General features: G+C 57.4%; 1 protein-coding gene across 7 annotated transcripts in view; it reads left to right on the forward strand.

Annotated features, from left to right (window-relative positions):
* Positions 1-552: 552 nt before the first annotated feature.
* DGKZ (diacylglycerol kinase zeta) overlaps positions 553-23667 on the forward strand; it is a 43708-nt gene continuing 20593 nt past the window's right edge. The window contains exon 1 of one of the 7 annotated variants that reach the window (XM_086341378.1): positions 553-819. In XM_086341378.1, coding sequence (XP_086197504.1) covers positions 629-819 — 191 coding nt within the window. In that variant the 5' untranslated portion in view covers positions 553-628. Of the gene's footprint in view, positions 820-10834; positions 11123-13200; positions 13720-23667 lie in introns of those variants that run through there. The other 6 variants (XM_086341380.1, XM_086341381.1, XM_086341388.1 and 3 more) reach the window with 6 other exon arrangements.

The following is a 23667-nucleotide window of genomic DNA, read 5'->3' on the forward strand; positions in this document are numbered from 1 at the left end:
CGCCCCCCCCACCCCCCTGCCCGCGCGGCGAATGCCGAAGCCGGAAAGCGCGGGCCGAGAGGGGTGCATCACTGCCTCTGAGTGACGGGCGGGCCGATGATTGGCAGCCGCCGGGCTGCGGGGTACAGGGGAGGGGGCTCGGGGGTGGGCTTTGGCGGGCGCCCGGGGCCGGGATCGTGCCCGCCGCGGCCGGGCCGGGCTCGCTCCTCCGGTGCCCGAGCCGGGCTGGCGGGGTGGGGCGGCGCCCTCCCCTGTACCCCGCGGGCGGGCGGGTGTCTCTAAGGTGACAGTCCGGGTGCGCGGCAGCGGCTGCGGCTGCAGGAGCGCGCTCAGCGCCCGGGCTCGGGCTCCAGCCGTCCGGGGGGCGCCCCCGGCGCTCACCACGCAGCACCCCGACACCCACCAGGACTGCTCCCCCTAGGGGCGCCGGAGGCTCCCAGCCGGCCCTTCCTGGGCGCGGCGCCCAGCCGCCGTCTGAGCCCCTGACGTCGGGAGGGACGTGCGGGACCGCGCGCTCCCCACCCCGCAACCCCCGCCTCGCGGCCCCGGGCTCAGAAGGAAGGGAGACTGAACTTGAGCAAGGAACCCCGAAAGGCCGCCGGAGCCGCGGGAAGCGGGGGGCCGCAGGATGGCCGAGGGGCCGGGCGGCGGAGGGCCCCGCGGGGACGGGGCTGGTGGCGGCCGGGCGGCCGAGGAGGAGGTGGTGCGAAGGCGCTGCCGGCGAGGCCAGGAGGCCGAGGCACCCCGGGACCGGGCCGCCGGACCCCCTGTGGAGGAGCGGTTCGGCCAGATGCACCTACGGAAACAGGTGTCTTACAGGTAAGGAGAATGCGGGCAGAGGGGATCCTGCTGCTTGGGACCACCCCCACCTTCCATCAAGACTCATCGAGCGCCTGCCTGGCACTGCTCTAGGCCTTGGGGATTCAAAATCAACTACCAGGGGGTCTCTGTTCTCTGTGTCCAGGGGGGAGCTTCTGTGGCCCTTCCTCTAATGGACAGTGAAAGCCCTATTCTTTCAACGTGGAGTTACCAATGCCAACTGCGTGTCAGGCTCTGTACTGGGCGCTGAGGGGGGAAAATAATCAAGATATGATCCTTACAAACCTCTGCTGCTGGGGAGACCCGGGAGATGCCCCCCGGCCCTTCTTCTTGGGGAAAGAGGGACGCCCCCCCCATTCATTCAATAGGCCTTACTTGAGCTTTCCTGGGGGCTGACCCTATGCTAGGCACTGGCCTGTGGAAATGACTGAGATGGTGCTCCCTGCCACCATGGCTGAGACCCTGTTGCCTAGAGAAAAGGAAGGAATCCCTCCCCACCGTGGACCCCTCTGCCCACGCAGATCCTCCCTGGCATCCCGGTGGCAGACTGAAACTTGCCTTTCCACCCTACCTTCACCTGTGCCCGGAGGAATCAGCTGGAGCAGCGGGCCCCAGGGATCACTTTCCTGATTTGGGATGGGGCGCGGGGAGGACTGCCCCTCAAGTAAGGGTGGGTAAGTTACACAGGGGAGGGATCCAAGGTGGGTGGAGGCAGGGCAAGGACAGCCTTTACCATCCCCGTCTCTCCCAGACCACAGCCTCAACCAGGACTTGCTGCCTCTCTCAAAAGCCCCTGGCTCAGAGTGACCTTTGTGGGGTCCAGCAGGGACATGAAGGTATCTGCAGTCCTTGAAGCCATCAGCCTGGTTAGAGGGATCTCCTATCTGTTCACAACCCTGAGGACTTGAGATGTGCGAGGCTGCCCTGTTCCTCCCCAGGGCTTCTAAGAAGGAATATCCTAAAAGTGACCAGTCCTGGGAGCTTGAAGGACTCCAACTTTTTTTTTTTTTAATATATATTTACGTTTATTTATCTGGCTGCACTGGATCTTAGTTGCGGCATGTGAGGTCTAGTTCCCTGATCAAAAATCGAACCCAGGCCCCCTTGCTTTGGGAGCGCAGAGACTTAGCCACTGGACCACCAGGGAAGTCCTGGACTCCGATATTTGTAAAGGCCATGAAGCCATCATAGGGGGAGGTGAGAGAGGAGGGGAGGGGACTTTTCCACCACCATGAAGTGAGATGCTCAGAATAAATGGGGCAAGAGGTGAGGTTCCCATGGCTCTACTTTCACTGTCTGAGACCTATAAGGAATCAAAAGTACACTGGACTACAGTACTGAGTTCTTCTAGAACACCATGCTGAGAGAAGGGCGTCATCTCTCCCCTAGTTGCAGAGAGAGAGGCCCCTGAAAGTCTCCTGGGAGAGGAGAGAGTACGAAGAGAATGATGGGTGATGGGGCATGGAATGAAAGAAATATTACTCTGGGAGTCAGGAGGCCTGACTTGTATTCTCACTTTTGCCAGTGACTTGCGTGTCCTTGAACTAGACACACACTCTTTCTCTCTCTCTGGGCCTCAGTTCTTCACCTGTGACATAAGAGAGTGACCCAAGGTTTTCCTTAAGCCGTTGGTCAGGGCCGAGCAGCATCTGGACCTGAAAAGGAAGCCAGCGTGGAGTAGAGGCTTAGAGAGATGGAGGCAGGGAATAACCAAAGGGCTGAGAAGATGCTGTGCAGGAACACACACACACTCGGAGACAGACACAAGGGCTGGGATTTGCCCAGGGTGGCTCCTGAATGGAGGGCGCGCCCCAGCCCAAACTTGAGGCCTTTACTCACTAAGGACGCAGGGTCACCAAGCTGTGGCTCCCCTCTGGCTGTGAAAGGACGGGGAGATGGGGAGACCTCTGAGTCACCTGTGTGAGGGCTGCAGAGAACAGCACCATGGTGGATTCCAGCTGTCATCACCCCTGGACAGATCAAGTGAGGCGCCCCCTCACACCTGGAGGCGAGGCCAGACATCTTGTCTTAGGACCAGGGCAGGGCAGAGCATCAGGGCAAGAAGGGTGGAGGAAGGCCTGAGAAAGAGACAGAGCCCGGGTCCGCCCACGGGACCCCAGTGGGAGGACTCAGCCCTCCCCCGTGACTGTCGTCCAGGCCGCTGGGGGCTGGCCAGAGCTCAGGCCCGCCGTAGGCCTTTCCACCTCCTCCGCCTGCCTGCAGTTCCATGCAGCTCTGGCTCGCAGCTAAACCTCCCACCCCGCTGTGAGGAGTTGCTAAGAAAAGCAGTTGAAAACCATTCACAGAGAGAAAAGGCTTTTAGACAGAAATGTGGGGGCAAAAAAATTCGAGGGCGAGGGGTGGCAGCGGAAGCGGGGTCGGGCCTGGCTGCCTCTGACGTCAGTGAGGACGGGGGTTTTCGGCAGGACAGTAGGAGCTTTTAGGGACGTGGGGGGTTCTGGGAAATAGGTTCCCTTCCACCCCGCAGCTCCGGTGGTGTGGGCTGGAAGCGGCCGTGGCAGCTGCTTCAGGGGGATGGAGAGGCGGCAGGTTTCTGGCAGGAGAAACTCTTAGCGGGGAGGGAAGTGGTAGGACACCTTGTTTCTGCATCTGGGCCTGAGGAAAACTCCCAGACACGCAAGGCCTGAGCTCAAGGCCCACTGGGGGTGGCCTCCAGCCTGGGAGAAGCCTGGGGTATGAGACACACTGGCTTTGGTCTGCAAGGACCAGTCAGAAGATGCGGAACTTGAACCTCTGGAGATGAGCCCAGCGGTTCCCAAACCCCAGATCAGCTGAGGATCTCTTTTAAAATCATTTCTAAAGTCCTCCCTAGAGATCCTGATACAGAGAGTCTGGGGTTGGGCCTGGACATCTCAACTTTTAAAAACCTTCCCCACGTGGGACTTTACTAGGTGGTCCAGTGGCTAAGACTCCATGCTGCCAATGCAGGGGGCCCAGATACAACCTAGGGAGCTAGATCCCACATGCTGCAACTAAGACCCAGCACAGCCAAATAAGTAAATAAATCAGATTAAAATAAATAAAAAGAATTTAAAATAGTAAAGTGGGTGGAAAAGAAAAACCTCCCCCAAGTAATTTTGATAGTCAAGTAGGTTTGGAAACCATGGGCTTTACCTATGGAGATGCTGGAGGAGAGAGACAAAAGGTAAAAAGTGAGCTGGATCACCAGGGACGTGGCTGGCAGGGGGCATCCCTGTACTGGGTGCTGTTGTGGCCCTCAGTCAGTCAGTTAGTTCAGTCGCTCAGTCCTGTCCGACTCTTTGTGACCCCATGGACTGCAGTGCGCCAGGCCTCCCTGTCCATCACCAGCTCCAGGAGTTTACTCAGACTCATGTCCATTGAGTCGGTGATGCCATCCAACCATCTCATCCTCTGTCGTCCCCTTCTCCTCCTGCCTTTAGTCTTTCCCAGCATAAGTTGTGGCCCTAGAAAGACCTTCAAGGAGCACCAGCACCTCTGTTTGGAGCTGACCCTGGGCCAGACACTGTATGAGATACAAGTATGAGATAACATTCTTCTCTTGACAAAAACATGATTCAGTCCAGGGCCAGGCAGTAAATAGTTCTAGCTTTGCAGGTCACGTGGTCCTGTAGCTCTGCTCTGCCATCACAGTGCAAAAGTAGCCGTAGACAATATGGAGACCAATGAGCGTGACTGGATTCCAGTAAAACTTTATTTATAGGCACTGAACTTTAAATTTCCTATGATTTCTACTGTCACAAATATTATTCTTTTCCTTTTTTTCCAACAAAGACCATTCTTAGCTCACAGCCACACAAAATCAGGCAGCGGGCTAGATGTAGTCCACTGGCCGTAGTTTGCCAACCCCTGATCCAGCAGATGGCATGAGACAAACACTTGGGAAAGACAGCTGATGGTGGGCATTGGGAACAAACCTGGGCATTGAGCACAGTGGTACATGCATTGCACTGAGAGAGACAGTGTGATGCTTGTGCATGCAGTCTTCAGGGTCAGAGAAACCTGGGTTCGAATTCCAGCTCTGCCCCTTCCTAGCTGAGTAAGTCACTTTCACCTCTGACCTCATTTCCTCTATGGAAAATGGGAACAGTAATACCTGTTCCAGAAGGTAGCTGGCAAGATGAAATAAGACGTGTAAAGTTCCTGACTTTTAGCAGGAGTGAGAAGCAAGTTAGATCTTCTACTCTCTCTAGCTGGATCTCCTTGTGGGTTGGGGGTGCAGGGCAGGCCAGGAAGGTCCCTGAACAAAGTTGGCCTGGAGTGATGGATGCTTGGTGAGACCTGGGAGAAAGAGTTCAACAAAGGGAGGGCTTCCCAGCTAGTGCTAGTGGTAAAGAATCCACCTGCCGATGCAGGAGACACAAGAGATGCGGGTTTGATCCCAGGGTCGGGAAGATCTCCTGGAGGAGGAAATGGCAACCCCCTCCAGTATTCTTGCCTGGAGACTCCCATGGACAGAGGAGCCTGGAGGGCTATTGTCCATGGGGTCACAAAGAGTCGGAGATCACTGAGCAACTGAGTGCAAGAGTAAAGCCTGAGCATGCGTGCATGTCCCCAGACTGCAGTCCTCCCCCTGCCCCCTCCGCCTCTACAGAGAGGCTCGGGGAAGAGCCCCGGGGCGCCAGCTGGCAGGGGAGGGTGCCCCCTGCTGTGGGCACGGGACTGCGGGTACAAAGCTCCTGAGGGAGGGGCACCTGATCCGACTCTCCCTGCTGCTATTTACCAGAAGCTAAAAATAACCCAAGAGTGACAGGGAGATGGGGCCGATTTGTAATTTAAATAGCAACAGGATAAAGCAAGGAGCTGCAAGAGATCACATTCTGTCCTGAATTAAAAATGCAAAAACCGGGGGCAGAGAGCTGAGCTGGAGCTGGAGGAGGGGGCCCACTGCCAGAGGAAGCCGGAAGCTGGGGGGTCTATCATTTTCCTTCCTTTGGGAAGGGCGGGGGCCCAGGCCCAGCCCGGAACTCCTTCCTCCCCTCAGGGACCCGAGGTTCTTGCTGACTAGTGAGTCAAAGGCCGGCAGGGAGGGCTGTGCCCAGAGGTGGGGCCAGGCTTATCGAGAAGGCAGCTGTGTCGGGATTGGGATTCCAGAAAGTGGGCCTTATCAGACCCTATTTTGGCTCAGGGTGCTTGAGACAGGCCCCCTCAGCATCCCATGTCCCCCACCTCTCGCACCAGCGGCCTTTCTGGAGGGGAGCTGGGAAGACCAGTTCCAGCAGAGCCATTGGAACAGGTTCTTCTCTGCTGTGCTGCTGAAAAGGCATCAGGAAGCCTGGGCTGGAGTCTCATTTTCACTTCTACCAGTGCCATTGCAGATCAGAGCATTGAGAGAAGCCCTCAAGGATCCAGGTCTCAAAGACAAGGTTAGCACAGGCTAGGGAGGAAACGTGTCTTCGAGGATGCCCAAAATGGGTAGAGAACGCATTGGGAACAGATTTGTTTTCTGCTGGGCCCCTCTGTGCTTAACCGGGGTTCTTGGCCTATGGATGTTTGGGGAAGGAAAGCTAATCAGGATTCATAGAGTGAGGGAGAATCCGAGGACCGCTGGGCAGCATCTTTCAGATGAGAAACTGAGCCTCAGAGTCGTTAAGCAATGTGCTAAGGTCCCCCAGTCAGTAACTGGGAGAGCCAGAATCCAGACTCAGGTCAGTTTCACTCCAAAGCCCTTTGCAGGCTCCCAAGGCCTGGACGTTCATCGTTAGGGAGCTTTCCTCCTGGCTCTGTACTAAGTGCACAGATCCCTGGGAGGGATAAAAGCAGAGGGGTGGGGGCTGGAAGGTGGTTCTGCAATCAGAGCTTGTGATCCAACAGATGGGGATGAGAAGCTTGAAGGGCCTGCTTATCTTGCCCTGGGAGGTCTGGTGCTACCATCCAAGCTGGAAGCAGCAGAAAGCTCCTGAGGGCAGATCCAGCTAACCCCAAGCAAGGGACAGACATTTAGGCTCCTCTCCCCTTCCCTGCGCTCCCCTCCCCCAGCCTGGGGACCTGGGAAGTGCTGAAGGACAGTTTCCAAGAGGGATCATGGTTTGAGGGACCACCCATGACTCTGGAGGTACCCCTGCTATATTCACAGCTCTCTTGCCCCAGAGGGAAAGGGCCCCCAGGCCCTCCTCCAGATTTCCTCCCACACATGACTTTAATGAGGCTACCCAGAAGGAGCCTAATCAAAATTCCATCTGTCAGTAACCAGCAGCACCTGCAGCCCAGCTCAGGTACATCTGTCTCCTCTGTGGCTCAGCAGGTGCTTTGGGGCTCTAGCTTGCTCCCAAGGACTCCACCAGGTACCTGGATCACAGACTTAGCTGGCGGGAAGGGACATGGGCTCCAAAAATCCCCCACGTCTCACCACAGCCACTCAAGCAAACAGGAAGCCAGCTCCCTCCCTCTGCTCCGCTTGTTGGGCTCCTATATTCAGCTCATTTCAACTTCCATAGGAAGTTACTAAGCACATCCTATGCATCCAGCATGGAGCCAGAAGCAACACTGGGGTCAGGAATCCTGTAAGGAGATAAGACTTCATATGCAGAAAAGGTCATATAATGGAGGAGTATCTGGGGGAAAAAAAAAGATGAGTGTCATAGGGACATCAGTTAGGTAGGAGGACTGACTCTAAAACAGCATTCGACACTTCAGTTCAGTTGCTCAGTCGTGTCTGACTCTCTGCGACCCCATGGACTGCAGCACGCCAGGCCTCCCTGTCCATCACCAACTCCTAGAGTTTATTCAAACTCACGTCCATCGCGTCGGTGATGCCATCCAACCATCTCATCCTCTGTTGTCCCCTTTCACTTAGTAGGTCTTTATAAAATATGTGTCATATGAATGAATGAATGAGTGGAAACCTGAAGATCAGGGAAGGAGATTCAGATGAAACTGTCAGAGCTGGACAAGATCTTAGAAACCGTCTGGTCCAACCCAGAGATGTTAAGTGATTTGCCCACCATTGCACAGCAAGGGCTGGGGTTTGACCCGACTCTTTCCACCTTCCCGTTTTTTTGTTTTGCTTTGGGGACCGGGGTTTTGCAAGATGGAGGTTCAGATTGGCCAAGCTCTACGGGCAGATGGGGCAAGGGAAGCAGAATGGAGTGGCGGGGTGAGGGCAGCGTGTTAAAGGAAGTGTGAAGAAAGAGGGAAGAAATGCTTACTGAGTACTTACTAAGAGGCAGGCACCAGCATGGTGTGAGCTGAGAGCAAAATCTCTGCAGGGAAAACTTGGACCAAGAGGCCAAAACGAAAGGAACCAGAACATAAGGAGCCCTGAAGGTCAGGCCAAGGAGGTTGGCTTGGCTGGTTTTGAGAGCAGAGGCTGTCCAGATCGTGGCTTAAGTGTTTGGTGCCCTGGTACATTTCTTTTCCCCAGCTCCCACTTGCTCATCCAGGCCATGGAAAGTAGAACACCCCATCCTCTGGGGCCTCAACCAAGCCCAGAATAATTTTCTTACCCAGATTCCTCTTCCTGTGAGTATCTGCGTGGATTCTGAGGGGTCCCCAGATCCCCAGTGCTGGCACACCTTGTCCCAGGAACTGCCAAGGGCATTCTCCCCGGCCCTGTGCACCTGTCCCTTCCAGCCTCGTCCTCCCCACCCCACCTGCAAAGCACCAACAGCTTCAGTGAGTACAAGCCCAAGGGGGCCGTGGTCCACCGCCAGGCTGCTCTGCCTCTCAGAGTCCCCAGCCTGCCTGGCTTCCCCCCTCCAGGAGTCACATTTCCTGCTCTCTGCTGCTCCAGGGCTGCCAGAAGCCTCACTGAAAACAAGCCCAGCCCCATTTCCTCTGTTTAACTGTTCAAGCTACTTCCAGAATCCCTGGGGGGTGGGGGGGTGAAGACAAGGCCCTGCAACAGCCTCCTTCTAGTACAGGCCTTGGCCTGGCTGGCAGAGTCTCTGTTGGGGCTTTACAGCACACAGGACCTGCCTTGATTGAGGCAGGATGATGGGCTGGAGGTAGAAGCCCTGGGAAAGGGGGTGCCAAGACTCAGCGGCATTACCTGGTTCTGTTCCCAACCCCAGAGGGACAAGAGGATGTCTTTTTCACAAGCACCGACTCAGGGGTGGAAGTCTTATTTCTACCACTCACAGGCTGGGTCCCCTTGGACAAATGAGCTTAGCCGCTCTGTGCCTCAGGCTCCCCATCAGTCAAAGGGGGTAAATAACAAGATCTATGTCATAAGGTTGTCGCAGGAATTCAAAGGTTTGGGGCACAGTAATGTCCAAGAAATATTAGCTATTTATCATTATTATTATTACCAAGTATTACTTATTCATGACATAGCGTGATTTATGAAACAAATAGTTAATGAGAAATATTAAGTTCCAGTCATGAGGGCCACAAGGTGATTACAGCACCAGACGGAGGTTTCTTTTTTTTTTTAATTAATATTTGTTTACTTATGTATTTGGCTGTATCGGGTCTTCGTTGCGGCACGCAGAATTTTAGTTCTGACATGTGAGATCCAGTTCCCTGACCAGGGATCAAACCCTGGCCCCCTGCATCAGGAGCACAGAGTCTTAGCCACCAGACCACCAAGGAAGTCCCCAGATGAGGTTTCTAAGGGCTGGAAGGGCACGGTGTACGTTTCCTGTGTCTGCAGGTTCTGTAGTGTCGATATTTATTGAACTGAACTGAACTGACACCGTTTCTGTCCTCGAGAAATTTACAGCGTAACAAACACATATAGAGCTGAAGAACTAATTATAGAGCAGCGTGATTGAAAGAGTGCTTGAGGAAGGTATGATTTCCACCCCAGAACCAACCCTAATAATAAAGAGTAAGTGCATGCCTTACTATTTATTTAGCAAATTCTCAGAAACGGCCTCAACGTCCACCCAGTGTGGCCGTTTTGCTGTTCTTTAGACACATCCAGTACATTCCTGCTCAAAGGGCCTTTGCTCTGACTGCTCCTTCCACCTGGACTGCTGTTCTGCCAGGTAGTCACACCATTTGCTCTCTCAGTTCATTTGAATCTGTTCTCGACCGTTACCTCTTCAGGGAGGCCTTCCCAGTCCCCCTCCCTAAATAGCATCTCCATTATCCTCCTCTTCCCCCTTCACCTTGGCTTCATTTTTCTCTGTAGCTCATCTCATCTTGTCACCTGCCATTCTTTCATATGGGATTTGTTTAGAATAGAATTTAAGCAACATGAGGTTAGAGCGCTCATTCCTTGCACCCTGCTGTCTAGTCTGATACAGAGCCTGATGCACAGAAGACACTCAGTAACTGTTTATTGAATGAATTAATTTATAAACCCTTTTGCCTCTTATTTAATCCTCCTAAAACTAAGAAATGCAGGTTCAATCCCTGGGTCGGGAAGATTCCCTGCAGAAGGAAATGGCAACCCACTCTGGTATTCTTGCCTGGGAAATCCCACAAACAGAGGAGCCTGATGGGCTATAGCCTATGGGGTCGCAAAGAGTCGGACGCAACTTACCGACGAAACGACAGCAACAAAAAACTCCACGAGCTTAGTTATTACTAGTGCCCCCTTCCACGTTACAGATAAGAAAATCAAGGCTCAAAAAAGCTCCCTGACACGCGTGTTCCCTAGTCTATTCCCTACCTTATTCCTAAAAGGATTTCAGGTGAACTTGGAGAGACAGACCTCTCGGACCAGGGTACACAGCTGGTAAGGGGAAGAAACAGGATGTAGGACCACATCTTCTAGTTCCAGTCCTGGAAACTCCGCCACATTCTGTATGCCTGATCCTGTGTTAGGCGGTGTGGTGCTCACAGGGCTGAGTGGAGACAGAGCTGCGTGCAGGCTGGGCACAGGGCACCTGGTGGTGGCGATGAAGCGGGTGGCCTCGGCAGGACCAAAAGGTGAAGATCAGAGCTGTTAGGCAGAGAGGGAGGCCAGACGGGGGCCGAGGTTCAGATCCCAGCCTGGGCAAGCCTGCCGGCTGCCTGGCAGCCTCTGACTTGGTATTGTCTCTCGGCTGCTAGGCTGGGCTTGTCCTCACCTGCCTCTCGCCCTCTCGGGCTGGCAAGCCCTTCTTGCCCGCCAGCCTCCTGCCCTGGCCACGGAAGGCGTCTGTGAGGCCTGTGGTCCTCTCTGGGGCAGCCGGCTGGCCTCTCGCAGGGCCCCCGGGTCAGGAAGTGCCGAAAGAGGAAGAGAGTCGCCGGGCAGGATGAGCGCACGGGGGGCCGGCCGCAGTACTGGGGGAGGCTGCGATGAGGCTGCAGCTCTGGGCCCCGCGGAGCTTCTGGCGACCGAAGAAGGGGAGCGGCCCGGGGCTCTGAGACAGATGTGGCGCTACCGCTCCTGGGACGTCCCACAGATCCCAGCCGAGGTCCCCCAGTCTCAGTAGGTACTTGGGCGGCCTGAGAATGGGCACGAGGACCTTTGGCCCTCAATCCGTCCATGAGTCTTTTATCTGGGGTGGGGGAGTCCGCAGAAGTGGGGTTACCTCTCTCCCTGTGTCCAGTGGCTCTGCAGAGGCTCAGAAAAGGACAGAGGGCTTCTTGGCAGCGTAAGAGGGGCTCTGATGTTTGAATTGCTGGGGGGCGGTGTGGCAGGGGGCTGAGCTTGCAGAAGGCGGAGTCGAGGGAGCTAACAGCAATGGGATCTGGGAAGAGAAGCCCCCACAGGAATGTGGCTGTGCATGTCTTGCACAGAATCAACAGGGTCTTAGCTGCCTCTGATCTCCCCGCTCAGAGGTCCGTCAGAGCCATTGGGAAACTTTCCCAAAGGGTCCCAGGCACCCGAGGAGGACCATGTCCAGCCCCCTGGGGGATTTCACTGCTGCTGTGGCACCTGCTGCTGGTGGGAGCACTCCAGGGGGTGGTACCCCATACCTGGTCCAGGTCAGGAGGAAACTTGAAGGAAGCCAGGAGAAGGTTCTGAGCTTCAGGATGGTGACTGTTGGTTCCAAACGGCAGGCTTGCCCACATGTCACAGCTCCCAGCACTGGCTATATGTAGCTGGCTGAGGCTGGAAAATGGGCTGCCAGAACCCCAGAGAGGGTGAAAGTGAAGTGACACAGGATGTGGCTTTGCAGAGAGGAGTGCTAACAGAAACAGCGGGCACCTCATATGGGCATCAGGGTGGCAGTGCTGGAGGGAGAAGACCATACTCTCCAGCCGCCTGGCCTCCTCCCGTCAGCCCTGCAGGAGCTATCAGAGGCAACCCCTGAGCTGCTGATTCCCAAGTGTGTGTGTGCTGGCCTTGCCAACCACAGGTGACTGCTCTGGTTCCAACGGTTTTCCTCATCTCTAGAAGGGGACACACTTCGCTGTCTGAGGGGCTGTGTTTGTATGTCTGTGAGGTATATTTCTGGGTGAGTAAGGTATATGGAGGGAAGCCCAGGTGACTCAGTGCTAAAGAATCTACCTGGCAAGGTAGGAGTCACAGGAGACACGGGTTCGATCCCTGGGTCAGGAAGATCCACTGGAGGAGGAACTAGCAACCCCCTCCAGTATTCTTGCCTGGAAAAAATCCCTTGGACAGAGGAGCCTGATGGGCTACAGTCCATGAAGTCACAAACTGTTCGATGCGACTGAGCACAAATGCACAAAATATACTTAAGGGGGATGCAACAACATGTAGCCATTGTCCTGGGTTATATTTGAGCATACAAGAAAGACCTTTGTGTTCGCTGACAGCATGTATGTTGGGGAATGACAGTGCAGTCCTTCCTTTTGTGTACGTATTTATGTGTGTGTAAGAGACGTGCAGGTGAGTCCTGTGGCATAAGAGATCTACAGGTCCCATCGCATATTGTGTTGGGAAAGTGCCATGTACCAGGAGTGTGACAGTGTTAGAAACAGCCTTGAAGAGCTGTGGAAAGATGAATTTGGGTAACAAACGTGTCACTGGTGTGCGCCAGGGTCCTTCAGTGACTTTGGTTCTCGTATAAAATCTCTTCAGTGTGAGAAACTGGGGGTGGGAAGTGTTCGACTGAGTAATGGGTAAGCGTGATCGTGTGTGAGGCGTGTTTGTTTCCGTGTGTACCGGGAGCGCCGTGTGAATTTTGTTCCCGTGGGCGTGATTTCGGAGAGCCGAGCGAGTAGGGGTGGAGCTGCCGTAAGTGGCCGTGACAGGCACCGGGTGTGCGAAAGAGGCGTCTACTCCCTGTAGACGTGGGAAGGGAGGGGGTGATAGCCCCCCTCGCGAGTGTTCACTTGTGAGCATGTGTGTGGTCCGGTGGGGGCGGGGGGAGCGGGGGCTGAGAGGAAGAAAACAAGGTTGCGCGTGTCCGGGTTCGCGCGCCGCGCGGGCGTGTCAAGCTGCAGACTCGATCTGATCCGGGCGGCGCACCCGCTCGGGCTAGTGGGCGGGGCAGCCGCTCGGGCTCGTGGGCGGTGGACCCGCTCGGGCTTGTGGGCGGGGCAGCCGCTTGGTCTCGTGGGCGTGGCCTCGGCGGCTCCACCCCCCGTCCTCTCGGTCCCGCCCCGCCCTTCTGGTGGCCCAGGCGGCTTGCGTCTCGGCGGGCCGCCGGCAGAGGGCGCGGCGGGCCGGGCGCCGCCGCGTAACCGAGGGGGCGTGCTCGGCGGCGGGGCAGGCAGCGGCCCGGCCAGCTATGCGGGGTCCTGCGGCCGCAGCTGGCGGCACTTCCTGGAGCCGCAGCGGCCGCTTCCCCGGCACCTGGGCGTGGGGCGCGGGGGCGCGCGGCGCGGGGCGGGCGGAGTCAGCGCGCGCCATGGCCGAGGCGGGCGCTGAGGAGCCGGCGTGCTGAGCCCCGGCCGCCGGCCCAGCATGGGCGTCTCCCGCGGGCCCGCCGCCGGCCGGGGCTAGGGCCGGATGGAGCCGCGGGACGGCAGCCCCGAGGCTCGGAGCAGCGACTCCGAGTCGGCCTCCGCCTCGTCCAGCGGCTCCGAGCGCGACGCGGGTCCCGAGCCGGACAAGGCGCCGCGGCGTCTCAGCAAGCGGCGCTTCCCAGGGCTGCGGCTTTTCGGGCACAGGTGAGCGCGGCGGCGGCGGCGGCGGCGGGAAGCATCCCTCGGCCACCTGGTGCTGACCCGGGCGGGGTATCCCCGCGCGCTGGCTATCTGGGCTGTCTTGGCGTTGGGCTCTGCATGGGGGGCTCCGCCCCTGGCGTCCGGGCACTGTCAACGGGTGGGTGAGGGGTGTCATTCTCTGGCACCGGCAGCTCAGCGCGCTTTCCCTGGGGTACTGAGACAGGGGCGGCTTCTAGCTCTCCAGCAGAGGCAGAATCACCTAACTCCCTGGCACCAGCGGGCCGGGCCCCCACGACTAGTCACGCTCCCTTTTCTTGGCACTGATGGGAACCGGGCGCCCTCTGAGTCTCTTGGCCCCAGAGAGGTGGGCAGTCATGTCGTCGTCGTCACCCTGGTCCTCCGGGTGGCTGGGTTGCCTACCACCGCGGTGCATGGCATCCGCAGAACGTGGTCTCCTGGATCGTACTGTCACGACCCATGCCTGTCCCCGCAGCCCTGGTCGCCGATTTAATCGCTGGGCATTTTAAGCTGCTCTTTGGGGTAGGGGGTGGTCTGACCACCTGTTCTACACTGCTCTGAATTAGCAGGGAGGCCCACAACCTCTGCTGGGGAGTAGGCACATACCCCCCTACCCCCATCTAGTCTTGCTGGGAAGGGGATGGGTGCTGGTTCTTTCAAGCTCCGTCTCACCCCCTCCCCCAGCGCGCCAAATGTGACCATCTTGTGCCTGTGACAGGGCTTTGACCAGGACTCTGGGGGAGGGTGTGGAAAGATTGAGTGGAAGGCGGCCCGGGGCCTGTGTGCTGGCCCGGGAGCCGCTTCCTGCCCCTGCAGTCCGGGTGTAAGGTGAGAGGAGGTGGAGCCCAGTGAGTACTGCCACCTGGCTCCCTGGGTTTTCTCCTGGCTTACCCTGGCCTTCTCCAGCGCCGCGGAGCTTGCAGCCAATCAGCTCAGGACCCCAGCGCCAACTCAAATTGGACTCTGACCACTTGGAGTATGCCCAGGGCCTCCAGCTCGCTTGCCCTCAGTTGTCCAGGCTTCATGGTACTGGGGCCCCCCCACGCCCCGAGCTTTGGCCTGCCCCTTCCCCAGGGGTGACCTCACCCACCAATAACATGGGCAGCTTTTTCCTGTACAGGTTGGCGTCCCTGTGATGCGGACCTGCGCCCTTTGGCTGCCTTGCCCTAACCAGGGCCCTGCTCTTTGCCTCTGCACTGTGTCGCCAAGCCTGCAGGTCTGGATCCTCACACGGGCAGGTGGAGCTCCCTCCGTAGGCCCTTGGCAAACCGTGCAGGCTTCAGTGTCACATCAAATGGGAAAGGGTGCAAAGCGACTCCTGCCTCTGTCTTGTCACCCACAGCCCTGCAAGGGGGAGCAGTTGACACCCAGCTCCGCAGGATGTAGCCTCCAGTGTTCACAGGCTCGTAGGGCGGAGGGGGGGGCTCCGCCAGAGGCTTCCTGTCCCTGCCCACAGGGCACCAAGTGCCGGGCTCTTCTGGCCTGTGGCTGCGTCCCTCGTGAAGGGCACAGGCTTGCGCACATAGCAGCAACCCCTCAGGAGGAAGAAAAAGAAGCGGGAGAACGACCGGTACCTTTACATCAGTCTCTCAAATAACCAGGATGGGTATTAACTTCTCCCATTTTTATAGATGAGAGGAACACAGGCTCAAAGAGATGAGTAGTTTGCCCAGAGTCACACAGCAAGTTTAAAAGTCATAGACAGAGTTTGAACTCTAGTCTGATTCCAAAACCCGCATCCTTTTCTCTCTACCAAACAGAACGTCACAGTGACCTCAGGACCTTTAGGAAGTACAGATTCCTAGCTCTTACTTGGGCATGTCTGACTCATCAGGTCTGGAGGTGGGACTGGGCATTTTCTACAACTTGCCAAGTGTTTCTAAAGTGCTTCCAAGTTTGAGAGCCATCGTATTACGTCCCTCTGGGGATGGTAAGCGATCTGATAGGTTAGTGAATGAGAAGAACCTGCAACAGCCCCTCTGGAAGCATGGCAGGAGTGTCCCTGCCTGGTAGCATTGTGCTCGGGCAGCGGGCATAAAGAAATGAATGTGTTTGGAAAACCCCGTAGAGTCGGGGGGGGGGGCAGCCGGGGGCAAAGACTTCCTCCTGGCAGGCTTGGCGTCAGAGAGTCAGATGTCTCCCGGGGCTGATCTCTGTCCCCTTGCTCTGACTGGAGGCAGGGTGGGACGGGTAGTGGGAACGGTGCACTGCAGTGGCACCGCCTCTTGACAGTATCGCCTGGTCCTGCCCTCTTTCTGGTTGCCAGCCTCAGGTGAAACTCCCCAGTGCCCCCAGCTGAACCCAGTCCGCCGTCTTTCCTCAGGCGCTGAGCTCATCCTCAGCCCAGCTCTTGCTGCTCATTGGGCCTCCGCCCTGTGATGATCAGCCCCCACCTTGCTTTCCTCCTCTCCGCCCCCCGCCCCATACACACTTCAGGCCTTGGGACCAACGGTCCCGTTTCACGAATAGACCATGGCTGGGAGAGAGAATAGCGAATAGATTGGTGGTAGCTGCAGATGCTGCGCTGAGTCTTCTGCCTTCCGATCTTGGCTCGATGGTAGAGGTCTAGAATCCACTAGCATTCAGATCTTGGCTTGGTGGTAGAGGTCTGGAATCCCCTAGCATTTGGATCTGGCTCGATGGTAGAGGTCTAGAATCAACTAGCATTTGGATCTTGGCTCGATGGTAGAGGTCTAGAATCCACTAGCTTTCAGATCTTGGCTCGATGGTAGAGGTCTAGAATCCACTAGCTTTCAGATCTTGGCTTGATGGTAGAGGTCTGGAATCCACTAATACTCCGCCGTGGGCTTGGGAGGGGTAGCGAAGGTACATGGGCTGCGTGTTTACCATCTCTGGTGTGGTCAGGAGGAGGACGATCTCCGCCTGGCAGCCTCTTTGGCATCTCCCTTAAAGCCTACCGCAGCCTCTCACACCAGCCTCTCACAGGTTCACCGTCTGGAAGCTGGGGAGCAGTGTGCCACATCTCCTTTTTTATTTAGCCCAGGAAGACACATGGCTGAGCCGTGCTCCTCCCCAGCTCCATTCCACGTCTTCCTGTCCTTGCTGGGAACCATCAGCCTCTCCCTATGAGGAGGTGTAGGCCCCACCGTACTGGGCATCTGGGTTTTCCTCTTCTGACCTTTCAGCCTCCTGGCCTGAGGGGTGGTCAGTCGGAAGTAGGAGGGAAGCTAACTGCCTTCTCTTCCTCCTCTTCCAGGGCTCACCTCCAGAGGACGCCCTCCAGCTTCTGGCCCTATGCCAGCAGCCTGACCCTGGGCAGGTCACACAGCTGGTGGATTAACTGGTTTGGCACCCCAGGGGCATCAGAAATTACCTGACCGTTCACCCGTCTAGACGGAAGGAGCCTCAGCCCGCAGAGCCCATGGGAGCCCGAGCATGGGGTGTACCCGCCCTGCCCTTTATCCTGCTTAAAGTCAATCATTCCCGGAGGGCAGGAGGCACACCTGTGGGATGAGTCGGAGACAATAGGCCCCATTTAGAGGTGATGCCACACTCCGGGCCCAGTGAGCGTGAACCTGGAGTCCAGATGGCGGAGGCTGCCCGCCAGGCAGCCTGAGCAACAGCAGCCCCAGTTGGGGTTGGTTTTGCAACGGTCGGAAGGGACGTGTTGAGGGACGCTTCACGTTCAGAGGCAGGAGCCCGGACTCTGGCGCCCGGCTGTCTGGGTGCAAAAGGCGCCTCTCTGAGTGGTTTGTCTCGCTCAGGCTAATTCTGGGAGCGGCCCCAGGGGCCAGGGGAGGCCGGTGTGAGCCAGGGCCCCTGGGTTTGGGAAGAAAAAGGGGCCTTGGCATGTGAACTGCGGGTTGGCTCACCTGACCGCCCACTCCCCCACTCAATGCCGGGTGCCAGTGGGGGCTGGCCTGGCCGGGACCGCCCACTCCCCCACCCAACACCGGGTGCCAGTGGGGGCTGGCCTGGCCGGGCGCGGGTGTCACCCATGGTCTTCCCCCGCTGCCACACACGCAGCTCTGGCTTAATGGGCAGGGGAGGGGCGTGGGCAGCTCTTGGCACTTTTTTCCCCTCCATGCTGTCCTCCAGAAAGGTCAGATCCTAGGATGTAGAGCCACCCGGGACTGTCACTTGGCAAAAGAGAGCACAAGAGTGGGTGTCCTCCTCAGCAAGGACAGGGGAAGGGCCTAGTGGCCCTGGGAGACGGAGAACCAGGCCTTCCCTCCGCCGCTTTTGGAGCCCTCTCCAGGATCCACCAGTCACCCCCCGAGCAGAGTGGGAGGCGAGTGGGCACTTGACCAAGGCAAGCAGGTTCCCAGGTCCTCAAGCCGAGGGGACCTTTTTCCTGCAGTGTCGCCATAGTGACACAAGGGGGCGACAGCTACCACCGAGGGCCGGGCGTGATGGGGACATCCCCTCGCCTGCTTTGCTCTGGTGCCACGGGCCTGTGGGTGGGCCCACAGAGACCCCTGCTGCTGACACTCTGGCCGCCAGGGCGCAGCTGGGCAGGAGGTGGCAGGAGACGGGCTGGGGGCGAGCCTCCACGTCACCTGACCCGACCCCCCTCCCTGCCTCTGAAGACCGAGGCCCAGGGCAGCGGCCAGGCTGAGGTCTCACAGCTAGCGAGGGGTCATCTGGGCCTCCAGTGCCGGTCCCCTGACGCCAGGATCATGTCAGTTTGTACCCCATGCCAGAACCCCGGAGGCCTCTCCGCTTTCTGAGAGACCCTCAATCTGGCACCTTCTGGCCTGCCCGCCCTCGCCTCCTCCCCGCTGCCACCTGAGTGATTCTCTCGGTGGGCCTGTGGGGAACCCCCCGCGCCTGCATCCAGGCTCAGCGTCTCCCTCATCCTGGGCGAGATCAGGGTGCATTTCCGGGGGGTGCCCCCACCAAACTGCTGCCTCTGAACCTCCGCTTGGGTGGGGCCCCTGGGGCCCTTCAGGTGTCAGCCCCACGCAGGGCTGCAGTGTGGTTCCCCACGCCCAGGGGTCTCGGCCCAGGGCCCCCCTGGCACTCCAGTCTCATAGGCAGGAGCCTGTGAAGGTGGTTTCAGGTGGCAGGGGGCAGGTCAGAGCAGCAACCACACAGATGCCTCTGAGGAGCACGCATCCTGCCATCTTTTTGGCCCCCTTCCTAGCTGAGACCCCAGAGGCAGGGTTCAGTGGCGGAGAGCAGGTCTGAGGCGACCTGAGGCTCTGGGGCCTGGGGGAGTGGGGAGGGCTGAGGAGACAAGCACGCCCGCCCCCCCCCCCCAACCTGGACGCCAGGGATGTGCTTGCTCGTCCTTCTCCGGCGATTCACAGTTACCAGAAGGTTGAAAGTCCATCGTTTCATGTAATCCGCCCAACAACCTTGTAGTTGATTTCATTCCCATTTTACATACAAGACCCCATGGCTCAGAGAGGCCATCAAGGCTCCTGGCCCAGGGTCACACAGTTTATGCTGGAGCCCAGAGCCAAGTATCTTTCCAAACACCAGGCTGCCCTCGGACATACTGGCCCTCCCTACTTCTATTCTTTTATTATCCCATCACCAAACTGGTAGAGTCTAAGAAGGGGTTTGAGGGCTTCTTGAAAGCGAGAGATCTTTGTCCTGCGTGGGAGTGGAGTAAGACCTCCGCGTGGTCTGTGCCCCAGCCCCACGGGAGGACTGCCACCAGGATCCTCACTCCTGGGAGATCAAGGCCAGGCTGGGGCGGGCGGACCCGCAGGTGGAGAGACCATGTTTGTAAGTAGGAGGCCCTGTGGCTCCCTGGCTGGGTCCGGAGTGGAGGAGCAAGCCTGGGGCCTTTCATCTGGCCTTCAGAGCGCAGGGAACAGATGACTCAAGGGACACACTCAAGGAGCCCTGGGGGGTGGTCAGTGAGTGGCCTGTGGCCCGGGAGAGCAGAGTGCACCAGGCCTCCTGGGGCGAGGTCTGAGAGAGGTGGGGCCTGAGCCCTCTCGCCCCACTCTGGAACCTCTCCTTGCTTGCGCCTGGCCGGGCACCCGCTCCGAGCGCCCACTCGGAGGTCTCTCCCCTGCCAGGGCTGAGCCAAAATAGCTGTCTAGGAGCCTGGGCCCGCACCGCCCACGCCCCAGCATCTCGCGGGTTAACAGCTTGCCTGTCTCTCCACCCGCCCTTCCCCAGCTTGCTGACATTTTACTGAAGCGGGGGTGGTTGTGAAAGGGGGCAAGCTGGTTCCTGCTCCTGGCCCACACAGACACCCCACTGACAGCCTGTCACCCGCTCGCCCTCCCCTTCCAGGGGAGACCTCTCTTCCGGCCCCACCGACGTGGGCTTCCTACTGTGAGGCAGCGTGGGGCATGCTCAGGGTTCCACGCCGCGGCCAAAACCCATCCCTGCAGGACGGACCCGGGCAGCCCTCAGGAACTGTTCTCCCTCTGAGGGGTCTTTTTTTTTTTTAATATATATATTAAAAAATCTGTAAAAAAATTTATAAAAATATTTTTTAAAACATTAAGTTTTTGCCACGAGGAAATTATACAGAATAACACCTACCAGTTAGCTTGGCTAGATCTTACCAACATACCGTAGATAGAGACGAAGGCCTCCCTGTCTCCCTCCCCAGAGGAAACCACAGCCCTGATTGGGGTGTTTAGACTCTCGTGCCTGTTTTAAGATATTTTCCCCGCGTATATACGCATCCATAGCAACACGTCGTACGGCTTGGTACGGTTTTGCCTTTTGAGTTAAAATGGTGTATCGTTGATATTCTGAATTTAGATTTTCCCCTCCATATTGTTTTGGAGATTTAACTGTCTTGAAACCTGAGCTCTAGCGTGAACCTGCTTTAATTGTTATATACTATTCCTTTTGTAACTGTCCAGCAGCTTATTTACCGTCTCCTGCTGATGGACATTTAGGTGGTTGGCAGGTTTTTTCCCATTGCAGGTAATCCTTCAGAGATGGCCCTGGCCCAGGGCTCCCTGTGTGCTCTGCCCACCGGCGTGCGTGTCGCGCGGTGCGTCTGCAGCTTTGATTTGCTGTTGTGGTTGTTTAGTCCCTTGGTCGCAGTCGACTCTTTGTGACCCCATGGACTGTAGCCCCCCAGGCTCCTCTGTCTGTGGGATTTCCCAGGCAAGAATACTGGAGCGCGTTGCCATTTCCTCCTCCAGGGATCTTCCCGACCCAGGGATTGAACCCACATTCGCTTAGATAGTTGTAACCAAATGGTGCTCCAGAGTGAGTGTTCTGAGTTTTAGGCCTCTGGAGTTACTTTCTGTCTTTAAAGTTTTGGCAAACCAAGGAATGGGTTACCATGAACACTTTTTCATTCAAGTCTGCAGTAGTGCCCCGAGCAAGACGAGATGGTGTTATCCCCCTTAATCTGTTGGGGAAATTGAGGCCCACCCAGGGTAAGAGACTTGGCTTGAGGTTGCATAGCCAGTCAGAGGAAGAATACATCTGGACCTTTTGAGTCCAAATCCTCAGAAAAGACCTTTGACCCTGGTAACCTCTCAGGGAGATTGTAGGTGCAGGAAAACAACAACAACAACTCTGTATGGAGTGCAGGAAGCCTGGAAAGTAGAGTGGGGCCCAGGAGGCTGACAGCTGATTCTAAGATCTTCTCATAGATGAAGGAGGAAGAAGCAGCGTGGTCAGAAGATTTCAGAGGAGTTAAATTTTGAATGAGGGATAAAGAGTGGAATGCTGCTCCTAGCAGATGGGGAGTGACGGCCTGCTGCAGACACAGGAGAAGGCGACAGGAGGGACCAGTCACAAGAGAAGAGGAAGGCGGGGGCCAGCAGGGGCTTCATAAGTCTCTCGGCAAGGCGTGGAGGGAGGCGTATCGACATCCCCATCGGGGATCAGTTTCACCCTGTGCCTCTGAGACACGAGCTCAGCCCACAGCAGCAACTGGCAGGAAAAGGGCTCAGGACCTGGCTGGCCACTGGGACACTGTGCCGGCCCAGAGCCCTGCCCTCTCAGCCTGACCCAGGAGGCTGCGCCTGGACCGTTCACTGTTCCCTCCGTTCACTCTTCAAACCACGTCCGGCGCTTCTGGACCCTGGGGATGCAGTTACGAGTAACGTGGTCCCGGGGGCACTTGGGCTAGTGGGGAATACTGAGTCGTAAACCAGCGCCAGTGGCCCAGAATAACCAAGGGAGGGCCTGAGCGTGGGAGCAGCTAGCCCCCGGGAGAGGAAGTTGGGGAGAACGTTCCGGCAGAGCCAGTATCTGAGCCAGCTCTGAAAGAAGGAGAGGGGAAAAGCTAAAGGAGAGCTTGCTGAGCAGAAGGGAAGGAAGGGTGTCCCAGGCAGAGAGGCTGCCAAGTGCCACCCGGACAGACAGGAAGAGACCCCCGCACGCTGACTGGCAGAAGCATCTAGAGGTGGAGGGAGGGGTTGAGAGCGTAAACCCAGAGCAGGCTTCTGGGTTGGAACTCTAACCCTGCCCCTTACTGGCTGCGTCACAAGCAAGTTATTTAATCTCTTTGTCTCTCAGTTTCCTGGTCTGTAAAATGTAGATAATATTACTTTTTATGAAGTGAAAAGAGACAGTATTTGTAAAACACTTAGGACCGTGGGCTTCCCTGGTGGCTCCTGCCTGCAATGCAGGAGACCCGGGTTCGATTCCTGGGTCGGGAAGATCCCCTGGAGAAGGAAATGGCAATCCACTCCAGCACTCTTGCCTGGAAAATCCCATGGATGGAGGAGCCTGATAGGCTACAGTCCATGGGGTCGCAAAGAGTTGGACATGACTGAACGATTTCGCTTCACTCACTAGGACCGTGTCTGGTACATAGTGAGATGCATATTTGTCAAATAAAAGTATGAAGGAGAAATGGGCGAGGAGGCTGAGAAGCCAGTTGACGGCCAGACCCAGGTCTGCTTTCTGTTCCCTGGCAGTAGAGAGCCACTGAAAGATAGGTGGGCACTTGAAGGTGAAGTCTGGTGCCAGCAGGAGGATGGCTTGGAGGGGAGGCTCTGAAGGAATGAGACAGGCATTAATTCCACAGACGTTTGTCCAGGGCCTCCCAGGAGCCAGGCCCTGAGACGGGGACTCAGGATGAAAGGAGAGAGAGGCTGGGGATGGTTCAGCAAGGAGCTCAGAGCTGGGGTCCTGGCCTGGCCCCCCGACCTCTGAGGCAGCCAGTCTTCTTCCCCTCACCCCTTGCCCACATGCTCACCTTGTGACTGCATGGCACCAAACCCTGAGGCCAGGTCTCATCTTGGAGAGCATGGAGGGGGCACTGGCACCCCTTCTGGAGAGGAGCCCGGCTGTCACTGCCCGGGTCCTCTGGAGAGGAGAGGGCGGCAGCTGCTAAAAACAGAGGCTGCCACCATCCGCTTGGGCCCAGCAAAGAGAAGCAGCCAGCCCTTGTGGTCAGCCCTCGGGTGTGGTACCTGAGGTGGAGGGAGCCCTTCTCTTCCCTTAACTGGTCCCTCCCCCACGGAATTCCCAGTTCCTTCCTCCTCAGCTGATCAGTGGTGATCACTGCACTCGCTGCTAGGCACTGTGCTGGGCATGCCCAGATGCACTGGACCTGGCCCCTGCCCTCTCCCGACCCCCAGCCAGGGGCTTGTCCTGTGGGTGGGAGGAACAAGGCAGACAGATCTGGGCGAGTGAGGATCTCCCGGGGTCCCGTGGCAGGGCAGCCAGATGGGCACCGTGGAGTCATCAGTGGGAGTGATGCCCTGTTGGCTGGGGCAGCTGCGAGCAGGTGGGATTGTGATACGGGGCGGGGAAGGAGACCAGTGTTCCTGGCAGAAGGTGTGCCGTGGGCCAGGACACAGCAGTGAGCTCGAGCTCAGCCAGATAAGGGGGCAGTGAACAGCTTTGGGTAGAACCGAGGGCCGTGCTGGTGCATGGGAGGCTGCATTACTGGTGCACTGCAGAAGCATGCTTGCTAGGGTAACTGGAGTTAGGATTCATTCTGCATCAGGGCTTCCCAAAGTATGGTCCTGGGGGTTGCCCTCGACCCTTTCAGGGGATCGTTGGGATCAAAACTATTTTCAT

The sequence above is a fragment of the Bos grunniens genome, chromosome 15 (assembly GCF_055505025.1).
Source record: "Bos grunniens cultivar Pamir isolate PY7600 chromosome 15, Bosgru_T2T1.0, whole genome shotgun sequence".
In the NCBI taxonomy this organism is placed as follows: domain Eukaryota; kingdom Metazoa; phylum Chordata; class Mammalia; order Artiodactyla; family Bovidae; genus Bos; species Bos grunniens.